The sequence below is a fragment of the Aythya fuligula genome, chromosome 1 (genome assembly GCF_009819795.1).
Source record: "Aythya fuligula isolate bAytFul2 chromosome 1, bAytFul2.pri, whole genome shotgun sequence".
Taxonomy (NCBI): domain Eukaryota; kingdom Metazoa; phylum Chordata; class Aves; order Anseriformes; family Anatidae; genus Aythya; species Aythya fuligula.
The window spans coordinates 43,419,723-43,443,303 of NC_045559.1; the positions used below are offsets into that span (position 1 = coordinate 43,419,723).

A 23,581-nucleotide genomic window follows, 5' to 3' on the forward strand; every position below is an offset into this window, starting at 1 on the left:
CATCTGGGAGCAAGACCTGAAGTCTTCAGATCAAAGTGACCAGCTGGTATTTTGGGGGTGAGGGAGGGAATGGGTTTTCCTTCAAGTCATAATGTCATTGTCACTTTTTGAGATTCAGAAGAGAGATTGCTGCTATGGCTCTCTTGCTGTTGAGACACAGGCATGATAAAACCTTAATCTCTCTCAGTATTTATCTATTATACATGAAAATTAACAACTTGTTAAAATCTTTAATCATCGAAAACCTACTGGTGAATTACTGAAGCAAGAAGGGCTGCTGGAGGAAAAAAGACGTATAATGAGTTTAGATAGCAACCTTTTCCATTTCATCAATTATTTTAAAGAGTGCAGATACATTTTCCTGTTTTTATGGCTTCATGATTGGAAATGCTGAGAATTTTGAATCTATGATACGATTCAAGAAGCCCAATTCATTACTTAGGTAATTACAACATAATAAAAATACATATTCAAGCCTTTCTTACTATTATGTAATTGCATTTTTAAAATATCAGCTCTATGCATAGGATGCTAATATAGAACATTTTCAGATGGGCCAAGTTCCAGATTATTAAGCAAACAAAAATTTCCAAGAATACCACATCCTTAATATGCCAGCAGAATGCAACATTTAAACCCAGTAATCCACAGGCTGAAGACAGCTTCAAAGCAGTTCAACAATAGGTTTTCTAGAAATAAAGCTTACCGTTCACTGTTATTTACACTACTAAAAAATTAAGCAATCCCTTTATAATCACGCCTGCTACTGCAGTAAAGAGTTTTGAGTTTTGTTTTGCTTTTTAGGAGGTGGATCCATATTTGTTTCTTTTTTTTCCTTTTTCTTTTTTTAAACACATAACTGCGTTTGTTCCACATTCATTAACACATCTGAAAAGTTAGCGATAACTCACGGCTCGGCGAATGCGGGGCCTTTCTGACACTCCCTTGCAGATTGATGTAGGCAGGCAAAGATACATTGAACCTTTATAAATAAAACAAGGGGCCAGATTGTTCAGTTTGTATAGAATAATAGACTCTGCCAGCAATTTTAACACAGCATCTAGAAATACATGTTGACTGTAAAGATTCTTCTATATAAAGACAAATGAACAAAATCAAGAAAAGTATTAAAAAAAAAAAAAAAGACAGCTGATAGCCTAATAGCACTAACCCATCAGGAGTTAAGGAGTTATAAAGACTAGAAAATTGCCGAAAGACTTATATGGTTCCTTAGGTAAAGTTGGAAAGAATTATTTTCCCAGACATTACCTCAACATCAAGAGGTCATTCATTTTCTTCCTCCTAACGCAACTGGTGACTGACTACAGCTGCAATACCCTCTCTATTCCTCTAAGGGGCTAGACGATAATCACAATTAGCTAACTGGGACAAGATGACACAGAAAAAAATGGCAGCAGGAACTGAACAAATGACAGCCTTAAGGTGGTGTTCCACATTTGTGCTTTAACTGACAATCTTTTTGCATTGTGCCTTTGGTCTAGCACTTCAGAGTCTTGCAGAGAGGCTCCCACACACAGAACACCCAGATATTTACCTTTTCCTGTCTATAGATAGTGTAGTCACACATTCACATTTCTTTTCAAGCTACGGTGTTCCAGCAGGAAAGGCTTATCAAAAAGAAAAGGCACCGTGTCCTATGTTCTACCAATGACTGAATCCTGTGTCCCTCTTGGAGCCCATTCCAGAGTCTGACAGCCTCAGAAAAAAAGTGCTTTTATTTCTTCACGGGTTCTGTGGGCTCCAATACCCCTAAAATAGCGCAGACATGTTGTCAGGGACAGAAGCTATGTTCTGCTGCTGATCTACAGATGAATCATCTTGAGGTGGCGATGGCCTCCGGGGCCTACACGGGCTGCTGAGTGGGGGAACAGCATCTACAGACCCACTCTGTGCCTGCCATTCAGCCTTTCGCTGGAGGCTTGCGGATGCCTTCTAACAATTCAAACAACAGAGGCATGAACTTGACTGCTTCCAATCCCAGGACTTGGTTTAAGTGGTATGTCAGATAGCCAAGGTGGTACTTCTCCACATCAAACTACAGGCAAGTTGGTACACTCTTCCTGGCCAAGCTACCAACTGAATGCTAAGAAATCTTTATGAGGACTTAGAAGAGGCTTTATATTTTATGTAGAAAGAAAATAATACACCTGAGGACTAAGTAGGTGCAGTCATTTAAATTTTAAAAGTATCCTTAAACAGCTACAAAGAGGACACTCACCAGTATTTCTGATCTTATTACAAGTTCTATTTAATAGGTAAATCATTATGTTAGCTCAGAATAGCAACTTATTTAACCCAGCCTCTAAAGCACAGCAGAGTATTCAACTGCTTGATCTTTAGGGCTCACTCATTAAAGAAATCAAAGGAGGCAACATCCATTACCGTAAGCCTCTCCAATGTTTCTGATTAGATTTTCTCCATTAAAAAAAAAAAAAAATCATGTTTGATAAAATTTATATGGAAAAAAATATGTATTTTTTTTCCCTCAAGAAGTAGCAGCTTTAGTTTTACTCAAAGCATCTGGCCCAAACCACATTTCTACAATGTATTACATTATATATATTATATACATATATAAAAATCAATAATGTAATACATCATAATACATCATAGTGTATTAAAAGGAAATTTCTACACTTACACGTTTTATGTTGAGATCTACAACATGCTGGAAGCAAATATCAGAGCACTGTATCTTACAGATGCCAGTGCTGGAGTCACCTTTCTAAAGGAGGTTTTCTAGTTCACGTTAAGTATGTTGATGACAAAATTGACATCAATATTCATACAGCTGATTAAGGAACATCCAGAGGCTAAGATCACAACATGCATTTGTGACTACAATCCACTCTAACTCCCAAGTCTAACCTATTAACAAGCCTCTACAATGTCATTCCCATGTATTTTAATCACAAACCAGCAAAATGAGCACGTCTGTACTGACACTGCTTAGCATTATCTGCACATTATTTATTTCACCCAGTATTTTTTCTTAAAACTCTCCTGTATCCTAACCTTCTCCCAACAACAATCCCAGCGCACTGATGAGATTACCATTTGGAAACCAAGCATAACCTCTCATCCTCAACGAGAGGTGCATGCCACGCAAAGACAACAACGTGCACGTTCATCTTCACACTGCTGACTTCCTGCATTAAGCTCCGTCAGCCAAAAACGGTTGGGTTTTCACTCAGATTTCTGAAGTCCCACCATTTTGGCGAGGGACTCTCAGAGCTTTATTCATGAATAGCTAACTGGGGGAGTATCAGGTTAAAGGCTGCATAGCAAATTTCATCAGCAAAACAAGCTTTGTTTAACAAGTACTCAGCATCTTTATTTAACTGAGGTTCATGCAGTCACAGAAGGTCCTGTTCCTGCTGCAGACTGAATGGGCAGCTAATTCTGATTTACTGTCACCAATGCCAGACACACCTTCACCATAACACTTCTGGTGTAACACATTTCTAAGCAGGATTTCTTCTGTTTTATGCTATGACTGAATTAATCCTTGTAAATGCTTAGTGCAATAAAACCATTTTTAGCTAATGAATTACAAGCAGAATGTAACAATGATATCCTATCAGGCAAGAATATGCCTGTTTGCATCTGAAGTGTCATTCTAAACAGTGTCCCAAAGCTATAGTAAAAAAAATAATAATAAATAAACCCCAAATCCTTCACTGTTCTCCTTATTTTTAAGGGCTAAAGTACCAAAAACTTTACAATGAATCCAGCAAATACACACAATTCACTGAACACAATCATTGCTCTTCAGGCCACCAAATCACTCCTGATTAACAAGTTATCTTTTCATGAAGTGCGTGTGTTGCTTCTATTTCTGAGTTGATATCAATTCCACGTTCTTGGTAGGTTTTGCAGAAATTCACACCCAAAGATACTGTTTTTCCACCTGTATTTTGGTGTTGATCCATATCTGAAAGACAAGCTCTCAGAGGAGGCTCCTGGCTCCCTAACCTGGCTCTCAGCCTGAAGCTACCCAAATGGCTAGCACTCCTGAAGTAATGGCAACAACATACCAAGCCCAAAAGCACACGCTAACTTCCACCTCCATGTGCAAAATTTACAAAACCAGAAAACATAACCTATATACCCTTAAAATACCAGCCTCAGCCCATCGTAACTACTCGTGCAAAAATATTTGCTGCACTTCTTGGTGGACAACACATCCGTCTGTCACCTGCATGCCTGCTACAGCTGTACAGCTTCAAGGTGCTGAGAAGCTTTATCCTACCCTAGGGAGGCAAGACCCCTAATGTTTCCCTCTCTGCTCTCCAAGATGGGAATGAAATATAAAGATAAGTTCTGCTGAAGTGAAAGCACTACAGGCAAACGTGAGCACAAATTTAAAAGCTGGTCTGCTGAAGTGAAGCACTGCAAACACAAATGCTAATTAAAAAATAGGTTACAAGTTCTTGATTGCGCTTCTGTTACCATATAATGAGCTTCACTGAACAAATGTAACTTTAGGATAAGCACAGGGTGTCACTTCAGCTTCTCCCCAACAGAGAGGACAGAAAGGTCACACGTGAGGAACCACGACTACAGATAACTAACTGAAAGCAGCTAGGGTAAAACTGATAAACTGATTAAGATGTGAACAGATGCCAAATGTTATTTTCACTGAAATAAGAATACCTAGAGCAAGAAAACTCTTTGCTATTAACACCTAAGAACTTGGTCAAACACTCCAAACAGAGCAGCTCAGCCCAAAGGGGTAGCAGGTGAAACAAAAGAGGTGCTGACTGACACTTCGTACATATGGGTTCCATACATCTAAAGGCTCCAAAGATTAAAGCTTCTGCTATTCATATAGCATAATATTTGTTAGGAAGCTTGGCAGAACACTTTCACAACCACATGTAAACTTCAAAAGCACATACAAATTTCCTTGTCTATAAAGAAGACTAACGAACTGCTAGTTGGTCATATTTTTAGACTATAACCTCATTTTGATGTAGTGGCAGTTGTATAAAAAAAAAAAAAAAAAAAAAAAAAAAAAAAAAAAAAACATTTCTTTGCAAGGGTCGAGTCCTGGCAGTTTCAAGATGTTGTGTTTGAGTTACAGGACGATTCAGACCTCATCTGAGTCTACACCACTGTCCAAGGCAGTGACCCTTCTCCACCCTCTGCTTCTAGCCTGTTCCTTGCAATGACTCCAGCATTTACGCGGCGAGGCAGATCAGGTAACCAAGCTGGCAGAAAATCAACTAGTTGAGCAAGATATGCTGATTTGAGACAAAACAGGATCTTTACGATCAGGCCTTTTAGGGAAAACTTGGCAATCTTACCCAGTTCTGCTACGCTCTTAAAAAAAAAAAAACACCGCACCCCTGGGGTACTAATATCAATTATATTAACATTTCTTTTAATAAATGAAGTCACTTACAAATTAACTTGGGAATGATCCTTGCACTAGGATAACTGTTATGTTTGCCAGGGAACAGAGATGGCAAAACCAGGCATACTGTTAGAAATATGTAATGAACCTCTGAGCTAAAAAAGAAATCATTTTAAAAATGATGCTTTATCAGCTTATTCCTTGTACCTCTGAATGACAAGTTCACACAGCCCTGGTCCTGAGCCATAAATTCAACTTCAACTAACCTTTTAACTACTGTCAGGTGTGACAAAGCCATTGAGTTTAATGGCTAATGGTGAAAAAACAGCATAACATGAATAAAACATTGGGATGCAAGTACGTAAGGTCAGCAACTTCACTTCAGCGCTCGTTATTTCTCAATATTTGGGAAACCCATGCTACATACTCAGTAGTTTATATTTAAGCCTCTCTAGGTATGCCAGCTTATCAGTGCCCGCAGTGACATACTTCAGAGTATGCTGTTTTCCATCTGTAGTCACGACTGTATTCAGTTAGTCCAGCTTTTTACTGACATCTCAATCTATGCAGCATTTATTTACTTATTTTTGGGTATGGTCCATGTCCAACCCAGTCTTTACCTCTTATCAGAGAAGCATGCAAGTGAACTTCAGGTTAGGTAAATTTATTTAAGATGTTGAAAAATACCAAACCACTCATGTTAAAATAATGTGGTTTCACAGGTGCTTCACAGAGCTCTCTTTACCTGTCATTCACAGAACACTTTCACCATAGCGGCTTTAGCAATACAACTGATTTTTAGATATCCCCATTTACCTCTAAGAACTGCAACTCCCCAGGAACACCTACAGAGCACCTGCCCCGTCCCTTCTACTCCACCGCCTCGCCAAGGAACGGGAGGGCACCAGCAGGGTGGCTGGCAGAGCATCCAACGTCACGCCCCGGCAGGTACCGGGCAGCGAGTGAAGTACCACGCATGGAGAGGTGTCGCATGACTGTGAGCCTATCTACCCTGCTGCTCAAATTCAGACCAAGTGTTTGACCTGCCTTTTTCTAATATAACTGAAGATTTTAATTTGAAGTCCCTCTTCCAACCCAAAAAGAGAACTAACCAAAAAAAATCCACCAGACTACGCAGAGGGTAACATTCTGTTGAATGGGAAATTCAAAGGCCCTTTGGTAATTTTGAACAAAATATAGAAACGGTATTTTTAGAAGCATTTTAAGATCTGTTCTATTGCCAGGCAGAGCAAAATAAAAGGCAATGGGGACAGGTGAGGAAATGAGAGCTCTGCTCCACCAAGAAATGCCAGGACTGCCACACTCTAATGAAAAGCCGTGTTTTGCATATTACTAGAAACAAGAGTATTTGTCAGAGGTGATGGGGGAGTGAAACAAAAAAAAGAAGCCAAAACCCACGACTCACAAGGCCAGCAATATTTCAATGACCCTGAACCTGGCCTTGAATTTACTAGGGTACCAGCTTCACAGAAAAGGATGCTTTTCAGTCCCTGGGAGCACTCTGGTTTAAATAATGCTCCACTGGAATTTTTATTTCTTTGTTTTTAAAAAAGAACTAAAATGGTGTTACGCTAATATTCCCAATTCTCCACCTAATCCAACAATGGAAGCCAGTATTGCTAACAGCCTTTTTTCCTTACCCTCTCCAATCCTGCCAACTTTGTTTAGATGCTTCCTCTCAGTAAGCCACTTTGAGTTCAGCACACGCAGCTCTGGATTTACAAGCTGGTTGGGTGGGGGCGATACAGTTATCAATAAAGCGCCTGCTTTCTCACGAAGCTAACGGAAACCTGGTACGCGATTAGTTTTCCTGGCTTAGATCATAAGTGCAACTGTCATTTAGCATCTTTAAGCAGCTCTTACATGTCAGTCGCCCTTCTTCCACCGCCAGTGGAAAACGCATTCAAAAAGTGCGAAAGCCTTCACCTCTTTTAAGCTTACTGCACAGTCTCAGGTACCCTTTTGAGACAGCCATCTGGGTGCTAGCACCGGGAAGCCCTGAATTTCATGAGCACCATGTTACATTGTCAGGCTGTGTGCTCACACCACAACAGGAAGCATTCAAAATCTGCTCGGACGAGAAAAAAAAACGCTCCAAGTCAGATCCTGCATGCTGACTACTTGCTAACCGGCCTTGCACTGGAAAGCAACCTCTCCATAATTAAGCAGTGATTTTCCTATGAGGTTATCGTGCCCCTGTTTAGAACAGCTGTAAGTATGTAGCAGGAAGCATTTATGATAACCTGGGTACGTGAAAACTTGCTACGTTTATTTAAAATTCTAAATTCTATCAAAAAAAGTGAAAAGATGATCATATCGCCCCGGTTCCAAGAGATGACCGGCTTGTGCAAAGTAAATCCCAGTTCATATATCCTACCCAGTGCATGGGAACACAGATAATCATTAATAAAGCACGAAGCTTCAACAAACACGCAGCGTACCTGAGAGAGTACAACATGCAGAACACTAAAATCATCTGTAATCACAGTCTACCCTCAGGTGCAGCATTCTCTCGTTCATAAATGAGATACTACACATCATACCAGGGCCTCCTCCTCCCTAGCAGTCGCCACACTATCTACATTTACGGATCGCTGCCGTTCAAACATTGCTGTGGAGCATGTAAAAAAATAAATCTGAGAGCCTGTACACAGCGATAATTTTCCAATTCACAACGCGACCGCAAAGCGATCATAAGGCTGATTGTGCCTATCTGTCTCGGGATGACTGCCTCTAGGTGTTAAAATGGGATTATTTTTTTTTTAACAAAGGGAAACAAAAAAATGGGGGAGCTCATCCGCTGGGAGCGACTAAACCCTGCCTTTCAGAGAGCGGCGGGCAGACCCACCCAGCCGGCCGAAATGATGGTTTGGGTCAGACTTCAGACAGCCCTAGCGACACGAGAGCCCTGCTCGGCCGAAGGAAGGGGGGCTGGGGCTGTTCTGCCCGCGCCCCCCCGCCCGGCCGGGGCCGCCCGCTGCTCCCCGCGGGGCCGAGCCACGCGGCCGGGCCCTGCCGCGGCGCGGTTCCGCTTCTCCGGGGACCCCGCGGGCAGCGCTCGGCGGCCGGGCTGGGCCTCCAGAGCGGCGGCGGCCGCATCGCCCCCGCGGGGCCCCGGGCCCGCTCCTAGGGCGGGCGGACAACGGCGGCGGCGGCTCCTCGGGCCCCCTCCCGGCCCCCGCCCCGGCTCCGAGCGCGGCCGCGGCCGGGGGGCGCTTACCGTCCCGGGACGTGCCCATCAGCTGGTCCAGCATGGCGCGCATCTGGGCCTGCGCCGACATCTTGAGCGCGGCGGGGGCCCGGCCCGGCCCGGCCGCCTCACGCCGACTGCGGCCTACAAGGCCCGAGGCCCGGCGCGGCCCGAGGCCCTCCCCCTGCGCGTCACCGCGCGGGCCCGGGCGGAGCCCCGCTTCCCCGCCGAGGGCGCGGGGGGGACGCGGAGGGCAGCGAGGGCAGCGGGCGCTGCCGCGGAGGGCGGAGCGGAGCGGAGCGGAGCGGGGGAGCCTCTGCCCCGCGCCCGGCTCGGTGCCGCCGCCTCCCCTCCCCCCGCCGCTCCTCCCGCCTGCCACGCGCGCGCGCCGGCGCTAACGGAAACCCGCGCGCACGCGCCCCGCCCCGCCCTCTCCCCCAGCTCCCGCGCGGACGTCAGCGCCGCCGAGCGCTCGGCGCCCGCCCATTGGCCGCGACGCGCGGCGCGGGGATTGGCGGGGAGGCCCCGCGGGGCCGCCGTGACGCGGGGGCCGCTCCGGGCGCCCCGCCGCCATCTTAGGGGGCCGCGCTCCGCGCCGCCCGCCGCCCCCCCGGCCCTGAGGGGCCGCTCCGCCCGCCCGCCGCCCCGGGGCTGGGCTGCCGGGCACTAACGGGGGAGGCCAGCGAGGGCTGGGGGGAAGCGGTTCGGCTCGCAGCGCGTTTCTGACAGCGCTTTGTCCTCCCTCCTGGCAAAGCCCAGCCGAGCGCGCTTTTGTTGGTGGCTCTTTATTAAGCTCCTCCCGCGGTTACAGCCCAGCCTGGCATTTATAGCCCCTGTAAGTCACCCCTGGTACAGGTTTCTTATGCGTCGTGCACAGAACAAACCTCTTCTGACAGTTGAAGCCTGTGTTTCTTTCCTTATTAAAAAAAAACTTGCTGTTCCAGGTTGCAGGACAACAAAACAGCATTGTTGCTGGGACTGTAACTCATTGTCATCCAGCTCACACATCTGGTGTAACTAGCAGGTGTCATTTCACTGATAAATGAAGCTGCCCCAGGATTCATGGTGAAACATGCATAAAAAGCCTAGTGTGAATGTCAACCCTGCCAAGACATTCAGAAAGTTGCAGTTCATTAGGTAGCAGTATTTTGAGTTATTATCAGTAGGTCACTGCCATGGATGAAAATCTTCTAGGTGGGGAAGTGCTCCAGCAGCGCTCACAAGAACCTTCTGATGCTCCAAAGAAAGGGCCTTTCCTTTGGAAATTGGAATGGGAAATTGGGCTTTTTCCATTGAGAATTTTCCAATGTACAGACTATGGCAGGAAAACCCTGCAGAAAACGGGCAAATTTCACCTAGAGATTTAGGGCAAGAAAACACAGTTGTAACTCTCATGAACAGAGCAATGAGGTTTTTGGCCTGATTTTCCGTTATAGGCAACCCCCCTTGTTCCCTGTGGCCGCCTGTCACACCGGGCACCCAGAGGCAGGCCAGGTACCCTCGATAACCTTGGGGAGCGGATTCCCTGTTTCTCCCCGTTCACCCCACACCCGCCGACAGCAAAGCACCACGACACACCAAGCCAGCGGGGCCTCCCCTCCCGGGGCTCGTTTATTGGGGAGCCGACGGCAGGCGCACGGCGGCCGCCTCAGCCCTTGCCTCCGGGCTGCTGGGGCAGGCGGAAGCCCACCAGCCCGGCCACCTCCTCGGGCGAGCGCTCCCCCCGGCCGTGGTACTCGTGGTGCAGGGCGGCCAGGTGCCGCACGCTGCGCAGCAGGCACAGGTAGGTGGCGGCCTGGAAGTGCAGCTCCTGCTGGGCCCGGCACAGCTTCTCGCTGGTGACCTGCGGAGAGGAGGCGACAGTGCAAAAGGAGGCGAAGTTCACCTCACGCCGCCGCCGCCGCCGGGAGAAGGGGGGGGGGGGGAGCCGCGGCGGCCGCCGCCGTACCCGGTGAGCGCGGAAGGCCGCCAGGAGGTGCCGGTAGGCGGCCGTGTCCCGGTAGAGCCGGCCGGGAGGGCCGCTCGCCAGCCGCAGCTCGCGGAGGAGCCCGCGGAGGGTGCGCAGCGGGGAGCCCAGCGCCGCCATCTCGCGGCAGGGCCGGCTGCGGAGCGCCGAGCGGAGCGATCGCGGCCCGCCCCCGCTCCCCCGCTTCTCCCGAGCGGCCGGGGGTGAGCGGCGAGGCCGGGCCCCGGCCGCCTGCTGGGCAGGGAGGGGAGAGCGGCGGTGCTCAGGGAAGCTTCGTGCAACGAAAGTCCCGGGCGACGCCCGACCGCCCCGTCGCGGGGGCTTCGGGGTCTGCGTTTTGGACGCAGAAAAAAAATATATTTTTTTTAATTAAAAAAAATAAATAAAAATTAAAAAATAATACTTTTTTAAAAAAAAGGTAAAAAGGGAAGTCCACCCCAGATGGGACTCGAACCCACAATCCCTGGCTTAGGAGGCCAATGCCTTATCCATTAGGCCACTGGGGCTGCCGCGGAGAACGTTGCACGGCAGTGCTACTTCTGCCAGCCCCCCGCCCCTCGCTCCTTCGCCGGGTGCTGATTGGGCGGCGCCTTCCGCCTGCCTCCCGCCGCCCGCGAGCGGGGAGCAGGGAAATGGCGGCCGCCATGAGCCGTCAGGGCAGGGCCAGGCGAGGAGGGCACGGCCGGGCCTCGAAGTAACGGCCTCCGGAGGGACGGTCCCCTCCTTATAAACCGCTTTGGAAGTGCTGCCCTTGCTTCGGGGTTGCCTCAGCTGAAGGAAGCTGTAGCAACCGCCCACCCCCATCCAATTTAACAACAAAAAGAAACGATCCCCCCCTCCAACATCCCCAACCACATCTTTATTTTTTTGTGAGAAATAACACAGACAGGGCTAATATGTACATTCCTCTTTATTTAATACAGCACAGACACATGACGTAAAAAAAAAAGAAAAGTACACTCATGAAAAAAGCCTGTCGCCATTACGGACAGGGAACAGCTACACCCAGTTGCGTAAGGCTCCTACTGCAGAACAGGGGTCTGCTGTCTAAACGTGGATCCCAGAGCAAAACTGCTGCCAAAAAAAATCTTTGCACTCCTTTCAGGAAAGCAGAAGAAAAAGAGGGAAAGCCCCTCCAGGAACAGGTGGTGAAGCTGGTGGCATCTGCAAGGTTCATAGGACACAAGCCCCGTTACTGGTTGGAACAGAGCACTGAAAAAGCAAAAAACATGCTCCAGCTCTTCTTGCAGAGGGCCAACAGCCCTGACTTCTGAGAACATCAGACTTCTCAGGGGTGGCGAACCTGAGTATCTGGAAGGAGTGAAAACATCAAGTAGTCACACACAAGAGATTTATAGTCTCCCTGATAGGGCTCTGCTAGCCACAACTGGGAATGTGCAGGGGAACAAACCAGCTTCCCAATTAAAATAAAAAAATAATACTAAGGACTAACAGCCATTAAACTGACCAGAACAGTATACACATTTGGAACTGATGCAGGCTTTTGTGGCAGCAGCTTCTTCTTTTTCCTGCTTCAGTTCAGGATGGAAATTAAGCAGGCACCAGTTCCTCTGGCAAAGAGCCTTACACACTTAAAAAAATTAAAATACAAAAAAGGGAGACAGGTGTATTTACAAAATCCATGGCTGGTACAGTACATCATTTTTAAGACACACTAAATGCTACAATCTTTCAGGTCCTGAGATTATTACCAAAAAAAAAAAAAAAAAAAAGCAACAACTCAAAATTTGTGTTCAGGTCCAGTTTTATAAGGAGAGAGGAAGGAAATCACACATTTAAAAACACAGTATCCCTTGAAGTTAGTGGAACACGCCTCCCTAAAACCCAAATGAAAGTGGTGCTAATCACCCAAACGTAGCTGCATTTGGTTGTTCAGGCTTGCTGTCACAAGAGGGGAGCATTTCGCAGGGGAGTTTCTCTGGAGAGCTCACCAGGTAAGCACGTGGCTGTTAGGATCCTCTGTCACTAAGCCCTATGATCCGAAATACGGAAGTAATAAAAGGAGGAAGGTGACCTGATACAAATTCACGTGGGACTGAGTACAGCATCACAGGAATCACCGACTCAAAGAGGTTTGCCATCTTAGTAGCTGTGCGTTCCTTTGAAGAAGAGGACTACAAAGGACGCTAGTTTTGCTTGAAACAAAATGCTCAGGCAACTGACTGACTGCTCCAAGCCACACAGAGCAGGGCAGGAAAACCCTCAGCCCACTGGTTTCTCGGCTGTTCACTTTACATAGCCTCCTTCATTCTCCTGGGGATCAGCAAGTCAGGTAGGGTTAAGCTGGTTATATCCAAAGTTGCTAAAAATATATACGCCAAATGTGACAACAAAGGATACAGAGGCCAAACCTGTCTGTGGGAGGACCCCCACTGCCCTTGGCTGGGTGGGCAGGAATTGATGTGGAAGCTCTGCTCTTGACTAAGCCTCGTTACCAGGCAGAACTGAAGGGCCTTACAATCCACACCTGTATTTTCAATGAAATATTCTTAACATAGTGCTTTTGTTATCATCAGACGTTACAATCACAGATGGCCTTTTATTATAAGCACCTGACTTTAAGCTAGAAAATACCAACATTTTAAGGATTACTCACAAAATGCTTCTAACCCTCAGTAAAAAGAAGACTACAAGAGACAAATCACAGAACAAGGGTACTACAGTTTAACGGCTAAAATATAATGCTGCTCAGTAGACTTTTTGGGGAAAATAGCATTAATGATTTTTGTAAATTTTTTTCTTTAAACAGTAGTCCAAAAATATTTCTCCATCTATTTCCAACAGGGACCTTGAGAACTATGCAAGAACATGGTACTAATTGCTACATGATGGAATTACTGGCAATAAAACACACACTACAGTTCTCACCTCTGAGCTAAATTGTTATTTGTAGTTACATACAAGACTAAAGATCAGCGAGAAATACCCGGGGAATCACAAATTAGCTTTTATTTGAAGATCCAGCTACCGGGTAGCTGATACCTCCTCTTGTTTAGAAGCAACTTCATTTAAGTGAGGAATTGATTTACTTCTGATATTGGAAGGAAACACAGGATCTCATTAGCTTCTCCCCAAATCCAATCAGTACATTAAAAAAACAACATTGCTGCGGCTTCTTTAAACCAATTTTGAGAGCTGAATATTCTGAAAGCTCTCAGACTAAGACTTGTCACAAGAGGTGATTTTAGCTTCCCTCTTGAAGCAACTTCATGACACTTGACACTAGGTGTTGCACCAGCAAAAGGGTTTCTTTTTTGAAATACAAACTTCTTTCTTCACTGTAGCAAAAAGAGTTCTGCAGTACAGACATTCAAAAAATATTCAATTTTCTTTGGGTAAAACTTCAACATGTATTAACAGGGTAGCTGAGGGAAGGAATGCATGTAACACTGAGACATGTAAAGAATACTTATCTGCATAGTTGATATTAGTGACTACTAATCAAACTAAGGCCTTATCTGGAGAAAGCTGAGAACACAAGAAAGTTTCTTCCCCCACCTCCCATTCCACTGGTGAAATCTGAGAAGTCTCAAAGCAGCTCTGGCTGCCTCAGCAGCTACTTGGTTTGGCCTGCAGCAGTGGTATCTCCTGACCGGTTTGGGTTGATTCTCTTGCCTTTTTCTGTTGGTACTGGACAGTGACAAATGTAACCGAATCTGTTCAAGAAATACATCTGCACATGCTGCTGGGCCAAAAAAAACACCTTTAGTAATAAGCATGATAGAAGGCAATGTGCGCTGCTTGTTTTGGATTACTTCAGCATAAAGAAAAACTTGTTAGTTAATGGTTACTAAATGATCAGGAGGAGACATGGCAAGGGAAGAGGCTGAAATTCACTTCTAGATACAAAACATGAAGTGTGATTTTTTTTTTTTCCAGAGTTGCTCTATATAATTATAGCTGTCAAAGAATGTCTACAAAACAACAGACCTATATCCTCCACTACTGACAACTGACAAGATCAGCACAGTATCACTTACAAGGAGTGTGCAAAAATGGCCATAGGGAATCTTTTATGCATCCCCAATTCCAGGCCATGCTGATCTCTCAGCATAACACATAGCAGCAGCGGGGCTTCCTGCGGCCCCAAAAGGCTATTACAGCAGCAAGGAATCATTGGGTCACAGAAAAAGGATGATGGAGCCACACCAGACTTCTCCACAACCAGAGCATTCCCCAACAACGTTTGGTTATATTTCCAGTGGCTAAGCCAGGCTAATTCTGGCTGCTTATTTTGGCAGTGATTTTTTAAGCAGCAGCAGACTGATGGTGATTTTCAGAACAGCCTCAGGTGTTAAAAACACCACAACAGTCAACCAGCAGTGCCAGCTGTAGACTTCCAATCTTTCAGATAGGCTTAGAATAAAGAGCACACATGCCTGAAAGAGACTGAACAGCAACAGAAGAGCCCAGTCACCTCAAGTCACTGCCATAGGTGGATGTGGATAACTACAGAATAACTCTCACACTCAACCTAAGGCAGATTAGGACGTGCTCTCACTCCAACTGAGCAAGCTACCAGCAATAGTACTATCCCCAGCACTGTTAGATTGGTAAAAGAAATCTACCAATGGCCTCATTTCAACAGGTTCATTTGAATGTGATAACTGGAATAGCAGTTAGGCTATTTTCTGCCACAGGAACATGTTGCATTTGGTACCTTACTGTTGGCTCTCTAGATGGGCTCTCCACTTAAGTATGAAGGACTCTTCTAGCCATTCCTACTCTGGTTTCTGAAAAGAGAAGGTAAAACACTTCCTTTTCATATTGCAACTCAAAATCAGGTCTCCCCCAGTGGAAGCATCACGGAACAAGCACAGTCTAGTGATGCTCACATGTTACCTTAAGTTTAGAAATGAATTGCTGATTTCAGATATGCATGTTTCTAATAATAGTAAGTCAGATGTATCCTCAGCACAGAATAGTTAAAATCACTAGAAGATCTATTGCAGATCACTGATTCTGTCAGAGGACAAGCAAACAAGCACAGACACTATTTGAGTGTTCACTTGCAGCCAACAATACACAAACTTACTGTTCATTATTTTAAGAGAACAAACCATTAATGAAATCTCAGCAAGAAAAAGTACAGCGAGAAAAGTACTCAAAGGTGAATGATTTAGGCAGCTTGTGAAGTATAGTCAGGTTTAACTTCAAAGAGCAGCTGCATTCTTGCAGTTTATACCAAGTTCCTTCTCACGCGTGACGCCCGGTAGGAAGTGACAACTTTGGTAAATGTTAAGAATTCTTGCAATAACCAGCGCCACGCAGGCATGGCTAGCCATACACAAGATTCCTTGCAGTTCATCTCAACTCAAAATTGTTACAAGCTATTTTAACCTTCTTCTTTCCCCACTTCTTTCAGTTAGGTTAGCCACACATCTTTGCCTCAAGTTCAGTAATAGTGTGAAGCAGTCCGGTATTTAACGTTGTCAGTTGTACTTGTGAATTAAGACCCAAATTTAAAACCTCCAGAGAAAAATATAACAAGTTTCAATCTCATTAGCCACTTCCTTTCTCTCACACACGTTTACACATTCACACACGCACGCTTTTATTGTACTGCCACCTTTGCCCAAATGTTCCCCTTTTGTATGCAAATGTTTAACAGCGCCAGCAGAACGTAGGAGGATGAACACGGTTATGGGATTCTCGGGAATATTGCTGTGTATGTACGTGTGCGCACACATGTGTGAGCGTGAGAGAAAGAAAGCACACAAGCATACAGAACCAACGCCATGGTACAGCAGCTATGAATGAAGTCACATACATTACACACTTTTTTTTTCTTTTTTTTTTTACAAAAGGGAAAAATAGTATAACAGCATAAAGCCATCTATCTTGGCAAGCTTAAGATTTTCCTCCAAAATGCCTTCCAGCACTTCAGGATCTCTGAGAACAGTTTAAGAGGGTAGGGAAATAAAATAAAAAAAGGCACTTAAACAAAGGACAAAGGCCTGAATCAAGTAAGTCATGGAGGGTAACAGCCATTTCACCAGAGCTAGGACCAATCAAAAAGCTACCAACTTTTTAATTTCTATAAAATTAAAATTGCATAAAGTGTTAATTAATCAGTCATTTACCTACTGCTTTCACTTTCTGGATAATTTTATGAAACAAACAAAAAGCAAGTGTCCCTTTAGTGATTTCCCCCTAATTCAGCAAAAGATTAAAGATAGGTGTGGGAGGAAGCCTTCCACAGCTTAGCCTGACTGCAGATTTTCCTGCAATTCCATCTGCAAACAAAACAAAACAAAAACAGGAGAGGGACCACTGTGCCTTTAGCAATTCACTAAAAAAAAAAAAAAAAAAAAAAAAAGAAAACAAAAGAAAACAAAACAAAACCCAAACACCCCAATACTTCTAATTCATCTGTGGGCAAAAACTACTCAAAAGAAAACCAAACAAACTGTAAACTAGATTAAAATTTGCTAATAAATACAGCTAAAAGTTCATTTTATGAATGTAGCAGCAAATGTGATAAAGTTAGTCGGAGTCCAAGATGACTCCCAGAGGGTTAATGGTTCACACAACTGATGGCAGCTTGGGAGAGTTGCAGGATTTCTGTTTTCATGTCCTCAAGGGTCTTGCACCAAGTGGAGGAGGAGTGTGGAGGAAGGGTCAGGTGATGGGACTGAGGAAGGAAACAGGCTCTTGGCACCTGTCCCACCCCCAATTCTGTGCATCAGACAACTTTGATTGGATTCAAACAAGAAGTAGAACCCAAGTAATTAAAAGTTACTTCTGATTAGCAGAAAACAGATGTGAAACCCACAGCATCCACACTTGTGACTCGTATCTTGAATCATCAGAGAAGGCTGGACAAACTGATTTAGGCCATCTTGGAGTAGGAGAACACTGCAGTTACAGTCCAAGGTATCAGAAATTTGCAGCCTGTTTTTCATGTGGCCTGACGCCTTCCTTCTTACTTTGCAAGTGTCTCAAAAGGATTTACAATAGCTACCATGACTTTGGGGACTTTGGATCATGTAGCAGAGAATATTACTCAGAGGGTTTTAACATCTAAGACCTGTGTGTGAAATTATTGCTTGCATTCGTTTGGGGCTTTCAGTGAGCTTGACATGCTAGCTCATACACAGACCCCAAACTGAGTTCAGCCCTGCTGCCTGGAAAAGACAGCTCTACTTGGCTTTCTTATTGCTTGTGAATACTGAGGGTTACTTAGTATGTACAACTACAGTTTATTTATTACCAGAGGCCCTTAAAAAGTAGTAAAAAACTGGGGGGAAATGTCACTAGGAGAGCTGCTATGCAGAATATAGTAAAACATTAACCTAGTTTTGCATTTGGACACTGCAGAAAATTTTCACTTCCCCATCCTGTTTGTGCTAACCAAAAATGTCTCTGGGAGCCACCCTATTATTCCCTTTAATTTGGCCTTGATAGGTTTAACACAGAAGAATAGGGAAAAGGCAACACCGACTCCTTCATCACTATGTTGCTGATTCCAAAGCAGCTCGGCAGTATAATGACTGAAGGCAGTTACCCTCTAGGGGACTGTCTGAACTGGCATGAAGACTGTATGGTCATCTTAATTCTCACCATCAGTATCAGTTTACTTGTTTCCAAAAACTGAGAAGTTCAATAGGCCATACAGACAGGACTACTTTCTATCCTCAAGGTTTGGAGAGGATATCCCTTAACTGAAGGTGAGTCGTACCTGCAGAAAGAGAGGGAGGGACGTTGAAAGAAAGTTTGTGCTGTTATTCTAAAGGGCCACAAGTCTCCCAATTGAAGTTTCATTTAGCAACTATGAAGACGAGAGATGTAAATTTGGATGAGATGCTTTGATGAAGAAAACACAGAAGAGGTAGAACTCTTAGGACATTTTTTTTTTTGGTGGGTTATTCTGTGTGTTTTAATATATTGCTGCTTGATGGCTCAACTACTGCAACTCCCTTAGCTACACAGGTTGTTAAAAAGTATCAGGTTTGACAATTCAGAAAAAAAAATCAACATTCTCTTAGGCCTCAAAAAAAAGTTTTCTTCCTTCAACCCTTCCTGGAGAAAAAGAAAAATCAGATAAGGCTTGCAATCTAAATAGGTTGTGGTACTTAACGTTCAATAGAATTTGCACATTAGTAGGAATGCAAGAGTCTATGTAGCTGTATGTTTCAACTCTAAATAACCTTGACTAAGATGCAAGCTTATCTAATCAACATGCCACATACGAAACATTAGCATTAGCTAAAAGGCATCTAATTAGCTGATGCTATGGAGTGAAATTCATGAACTAATGAATCTTATTTTAATTCAATGTGTCTTTCACAGAAGTGTTGTGCAAAAACATTTATTGCTGAGCTCAACCCAACATCTTTATACTAAATACACAATATATATTATTTTAGATTCATGTATATATATATATATTTATATAAAATTAAAATGAGCTCTAAATAGAAAAGAAATTGTTCTCTGGTCTAAGAAAAATAAGTCACATGTAAAAGTAACCTGAAAGCTATAAGTTAATCTAGCAAAAACACTGAAGATTCATTATCCATGGTCAAGGTATCTCTGGAAGATGAGATGACCAGTAATCACTGGTTCAAACCCACCTCAAACTACTGGAAAGACTAGCTAGTAGGAATTTCAGCATCTCTGATCAGGAATGTTTCAGGGTTGAAGGAGAAGGGCATCATACAATTTTAGTTGCGTCTTTCCCCTAGGATTTATTTCAGTTTCTGTCACTCTCATCTTTTATCTAACAGCGCAAGGGGTTCTACAGCAGAGTTCTGTCCTAGTGTCAAAAGTGCAACATGTGCTGGATACTTCCTAACCTTACAAATGAACCAGTCCATGTATTGCTATAAAAAAATAGCCAGCTTTGCAGTTTTGTGCTACCATGAAAGGAAGAGTTCAGGTTGGAGACTCTCCAGGCCAGCAGGGGCTGGAAATGCTGGAGACGATCCATTCAGCCCCAGAAGAGAAGGCACCTCTGGTCGCTTTTGAACGACTCCTCTTTGGCTAATGCCTGAAGCAGTATTAACCTGGCTCTGGAGTAAGTCACATTCAGCTTTTTTTTTTTACTAGCAAATCAGGATAATGCATGGCTTTTGGGAGGAGTTACATGACAGATGAGGAAGATCTAGAATGGGTAAAGAATTAACTGTATTTTATGAAAGATGTGATAGAACATTACTTAATGTCAGTAGCAGATAAGCACAAGGGAAAGGAAAACTTAAATGGAGGGACTGAAAGAGTCCTAGCACGCCTTCAAAAAAAAAAAAAAAAAAAAAGGATGTGGCAAAGAAATGCTAGTGTGACCAATAAAATGTTGGTTTCCTTTTTATGTATGATGAAAATTTTCCACACACCCTTCCTCCCTATGTAAGTCATGTTAAAACAAAAAAAATAAACAAGGAGCAAAGGGTTTCCCAGTAGCCTGTCTCTCACATCTCATGTACCAGGAGATTTGTTTTTGAAGATAGCTCTCTGGAACCAATGAGACTGCATACATCCATAGGCTCTCTATAGCCAAAGAGCCTTGTAAAGCTGAAAAAATGCCCACATCACAAACTGCATTTCTGTAAGGTTTTAAATACAACAAAGTACCCCAGCACCACTTCTAATCTATATAACCTTTGGTCCACAACCACACGGTACACTCAGGACCTACATATGATCTTATACGGGGCACTTCAGGAAATTATGAAGTAGATGATTCCACCTCACCCAATGGATGGAGAGACCTATTCTAGCTCCTCTCACGCTTTCAACTTTTTATTGGATATTACCCAGAAAAAAAAGTTTGTGCTGCTGTGGGTTTGACAATCAATTTCTTTTAAAAGCCAATCAGAACAGATGAAAAAAATGTTTGTTTCTTTAGGCAAGATCAAACTATGACCAGTCTGCATGACCAGGAGCACCAGTCCCCCTTTTCCTTCTCTCTTTGATCAAGTATTGTTTTCTTTTTCTTCTTCCTCTCACCACAGTGCTTGGGATCAGAATATGTAAACATCGACAGAAACAGCAGCCCTGTGACAATAAGCACTTTCCCAACTGGGCAGATTCTGTCAGCCAACCAGAACTGCTTCAGCTCCCTTGCTTGTCTAGAAGTCACTGGTTTTTCCGCTGTAACTTAGTGTCCCCTTTACTTTGGCCTCCATCTGCAATTTAGAAACAGGAAAAGAAGAGGAAGAATAAAAACATGAACAAACTTATTTTGTAACTTACAAGACATACTTGGAACATTCATCCTTAGCATCATCAGAAAATGCACTGTCTTTATATCATGTTGGACTTTACATATTTTCAATATTATTTTTTTTTAATAGGACTGATGAAACCAGAGACATCAAGCTTTACACCAAGATGTTTAGAGACATGGTATTTTAAGTTGCAGCCTGTGATACTACAAAAAAAAAAAAAAAATCAATCTTTTCTTTAGAAGTCTTAACGTTGTGAGAATTTTAAGCCCACCCACGGTACTCACTGACAAAAGAAACCAAGGTTGATATCACATGAGTGATTAGTTTGTTTTCACAGCCTCTTACAACACTGCCCTGGTTCTGGAGCCAAGTACTGCAAATTCAGTATAAAGAATCCACTGTGCCACTGCCACCTTTTGTACTCCCTTTACTGGCAAATAAAGGAGCACACTCTGCCACCTTCTATAATTTTATGATAGTTTTTCCAACTCTAAGCTTTACAAACAGAGAAAGGTTTTATACTTCAAGTTACTCCTTTCAATCAAAAATATGTAACTTAAAGCGTAAGATTCCCAGGGAAGATTGGTCTTCCACTACAAAACTATCACATTTATTCACACATGCATACCCAACTGCAAGAATCATGAAGAGGCTTCTAGCTGAAAGATGAGATATTAAGATGTAGTGGAAAAAACAATCCATTTTCCTCCCAGTATAGACTATACAGTCTGCAAAAATCATGATAGTATCTCATATGTAGCAGTCCTTTTCTTCTATTGGCTGAATTTGAATGCTTACGTTTTGCAAACTGCTATAATAAAATATTTTATTATATTGAGATTTTTGAGCTTTTTAGTGTCTGGCATTGAATGTTGTTTTTCTACTTGTGTTTGGGTTCCAAAAATACTGCTATAATAGAATTTGCACTGTCCACTGCTATCAAAGCTTGTTCCTGTTCTGTCTTCTCTAAACCAATTTTGAATTTGGTGTATGCATTTCAGTCTAGGGCATAAATCTGTTAAGTTAAAAAAGTAGTAAGAGAAATGTATCTTTACCTGTGTAAGCTTGCTGCAAGTGAGCAGGCAGAGGTGAGTGAGACAGCGTTGCTGCGTGCTGAGCACCTGGCTGTAAACCCTTCAGTAAGTCTGGGGTAAAAAGGAGGAGAAAAACAAAGATGGAAAATAAATCTTAAGAACCATGGCAGCCTTAGCAAAATAGGAAGCTTTTATTTTTAAAATTAAAGCTATCATAACATGATAATTTGCCCAGATTTCTGAAGACATCTCAACAGCAACAAAAAATAATACCTGATAGGATTCTGATGGCTGGTATACAAGTCAATAAAAACAGACCTGTTCACATATGGTTAATCAAAAGTCAGAACAAGGATCATGCGTTACTATTGGGATGCAACTCTTCATACTAGCTCATTTGGCAGAAAGGCCAAAATTGCTACAGATTAAAAGCTTAAAGAAATTCTTTTAAGCAATTGCAAATAATAAATCCCACCTGGATTGATCCCTTCCTGTAAGAAAATGGTTTGGTATCAGAGTATCTAAGCCATTACTGAGCTAAGGATATTTTGATGAATCACAGTATTAAGTCTCATATCTGTATGGTGAAATTGAGAAAATCTTAAGGTGCATTTCTTTTTGAAGATAGAGGAAGAAGTTAACCCAAAAATGCATGTACAAAAGCAGTTATATATTATAAATTTAACAGTGAAGTTAATCATCTGTCAAAGGTGATTCATAACATCTGGATAATTACATAAAGTTTTAACAGAGAAGTCACATTTACTCTCCTTTGGGGATTTTCATGAACCAAATCTAAGTGTCTCAGAACTGAATGGCTTTCCTTCTTAATTTCCACATTCAGCAAGCATCTTTCCCTACAGCATAGTGTGATGAGGAATTCCACTCACTCTGAGTTAGGCTGTGGTGGAAAGCCGCTGAGGTAGATCCCGAGGTGGTTGTCACTCCAGCTGTGTCCGTCCCAAAGCCAAGCAGCTCCAAGGGAAACTGGAAGGGCACGGTCACAGGAACAAGGCCACCCAGCATCCCAAAAGGAGTTAATGGTGCAGACGTCACATTCTGACTGGTTACGGACAGGGGTGATGCCATGAGCGTCAGAGGTGAGGCGTTAGCCAGTAATGATGCTCCTGCTGTTGACTGTACAGAGAAAAGTAGTACTTCAAGATTTTAAAGCTTTGAGTATTATCCTCTAAGGAGATAAGAATCAGCTATTTACTGTTAAGTCTGGTCCTGTTAAAAAGGACATTACAATATTAATAAATACTACTTATCCACCTAGGATCAGTTCCCACTATTTGTCTGCTCAACAAGCACGCTTATATCTCACGTTCACATGTGACAGCATGGTTCATCTGTCTTGTTCTTCTTGTCAGCCTCACAGGTAAATTCCTTTAAATTATCCCATGCAGATCTGAAGTTCTTTAGAAGCACGTTACTCTCCCCTCTCAAAATATGGGTCTTAACACAATGGTAACTATTTCTAAAGTTACGTAGAAGTAAGGATTTCTGAAAACTCCAATTTGTATTTAAGAACTTACTTAAGAACCACCACACTTCAAAGGACAAAATTTAAGTTACCGAGATGCAGACATATATACACACATAGGTAGGTGTTCATACACAAACACACGTGCATGTGTTACAACAACAAGCACGGAAGGAAAATTCTCACCACCCTACATAAGTCGCAAGTTAAATTCACTGTAGTTTAAGAAAATGTGAGATTAAGCCAGAATATTTTAGCTACAACAGCTCCCAAATTACATCAATTCCTTTGTAATTAGCAGCTGTCCTGCTCAT

General features: G+C 43.5%; 3 protein-coding genes and 1 non-coding gene across 6 annotated transcripts in view; all 4 read right to left on the minus strand.

Moving 5' to 3' along the window:
- Positions 1-8,762, minus strand: part of LOC116490193 (putative RNA-binding protein Luc7-like 2) — a 33,177-nt gene extending 24,415 nt beyond the window's left edge. Inside the window, exon 1 of one of the 3 annotated variants that reach the window (XM_032189174.1) lies at positions 8,622-8,762. In XM_032189174.1, the coding sequence (XP_032045065.1) occupies positions 8,622-8,682 (61 nt within the window). In that variant the 5' untranslated portion in view covers positions 8,683-8,762. Of the gene's footprint in view, positions 1-911; positions 983-8,621 lie in introns of those variants that run through there. The other 2 variants (XM_032189180.1, XM_032189186.1) reach the window with 2 other exon arrangements.
- A 1,412-nt stretch (positions 8,763-10,174) lies between these two features.
- Positions 10,175-10,679, minus strand: FMC1 (formation of mitochondrial complex V assembly factor 1 homolog). Its single transcript, XM_032189199.1, has 2 exons — positions 10,540-10,679; positions 10,175-10,434 (listed from the first exon to the last, which is right to left on the minus strand). The coding sequence occupies exons 1-2, from the start codon at positions 10,675-10,677 to the stop codon at positions 10,240-10,242; spliced, it is 333 nt and encodes a 110-aa protein (XP_032045090.1). The 5' UTR covers positions 10,678-10,679; the 3' UTR covers positions 10,175-10,239.
- A 311-nt stretch (positions 10,680-10,990) lies between these two features.
- TRNAR-CCU lies at positions 10,991-11,063 on the minus strand. The gene has a single exon. It is a non-coding gene; the product is annotated as a tRNA-Arg (tRNA).
- Positions 11,064-19,821: 8,758 nt separating this feature from the next.
- UBN2 (ubinuclein 2) overlaps positions 19,822-23,581 on the minus strand; it is a 45,775-nt gene continuing 42,015 nt past the window's right edge. Inside the window, exons 15-17 of the mRNA XM_032191379.1 lie at positions 22,672-22,918; positions 21,803-21,892; positions 19,822-20,705 (exon numbers count right to left, since the gene is read on the minus strand). Coding sequence (XP_032047270.1) covers positions 20,656-20,705; positions 21,803-21,892; positions 22,672-22,918 — 387 coding nt within the window. The 3' untranslated portion in view covers positions 19,822-20,655. The remainder of the gene's footprint in view (positions 20,706-21,802; positions 21,893-22,671; positions 22,919-23,581) is intronic.

Coding starts and splice junctions, on each gene's coding strand:
- FMC1 (XM_032189199.1), bottom strand. CDS start 10,677: ATGGCGGCGCTGGGCTCCCCGCTGCGCACCCTCCGCGGGCTCCTCCGC. Junction 10,435..10,539: donor CGGCCTTCCGCGCTCACCGG/GTACGGCGGCGG, acceptor TCCTCTCCGCAG/GTCACCAGCGAGAAGCTGTG.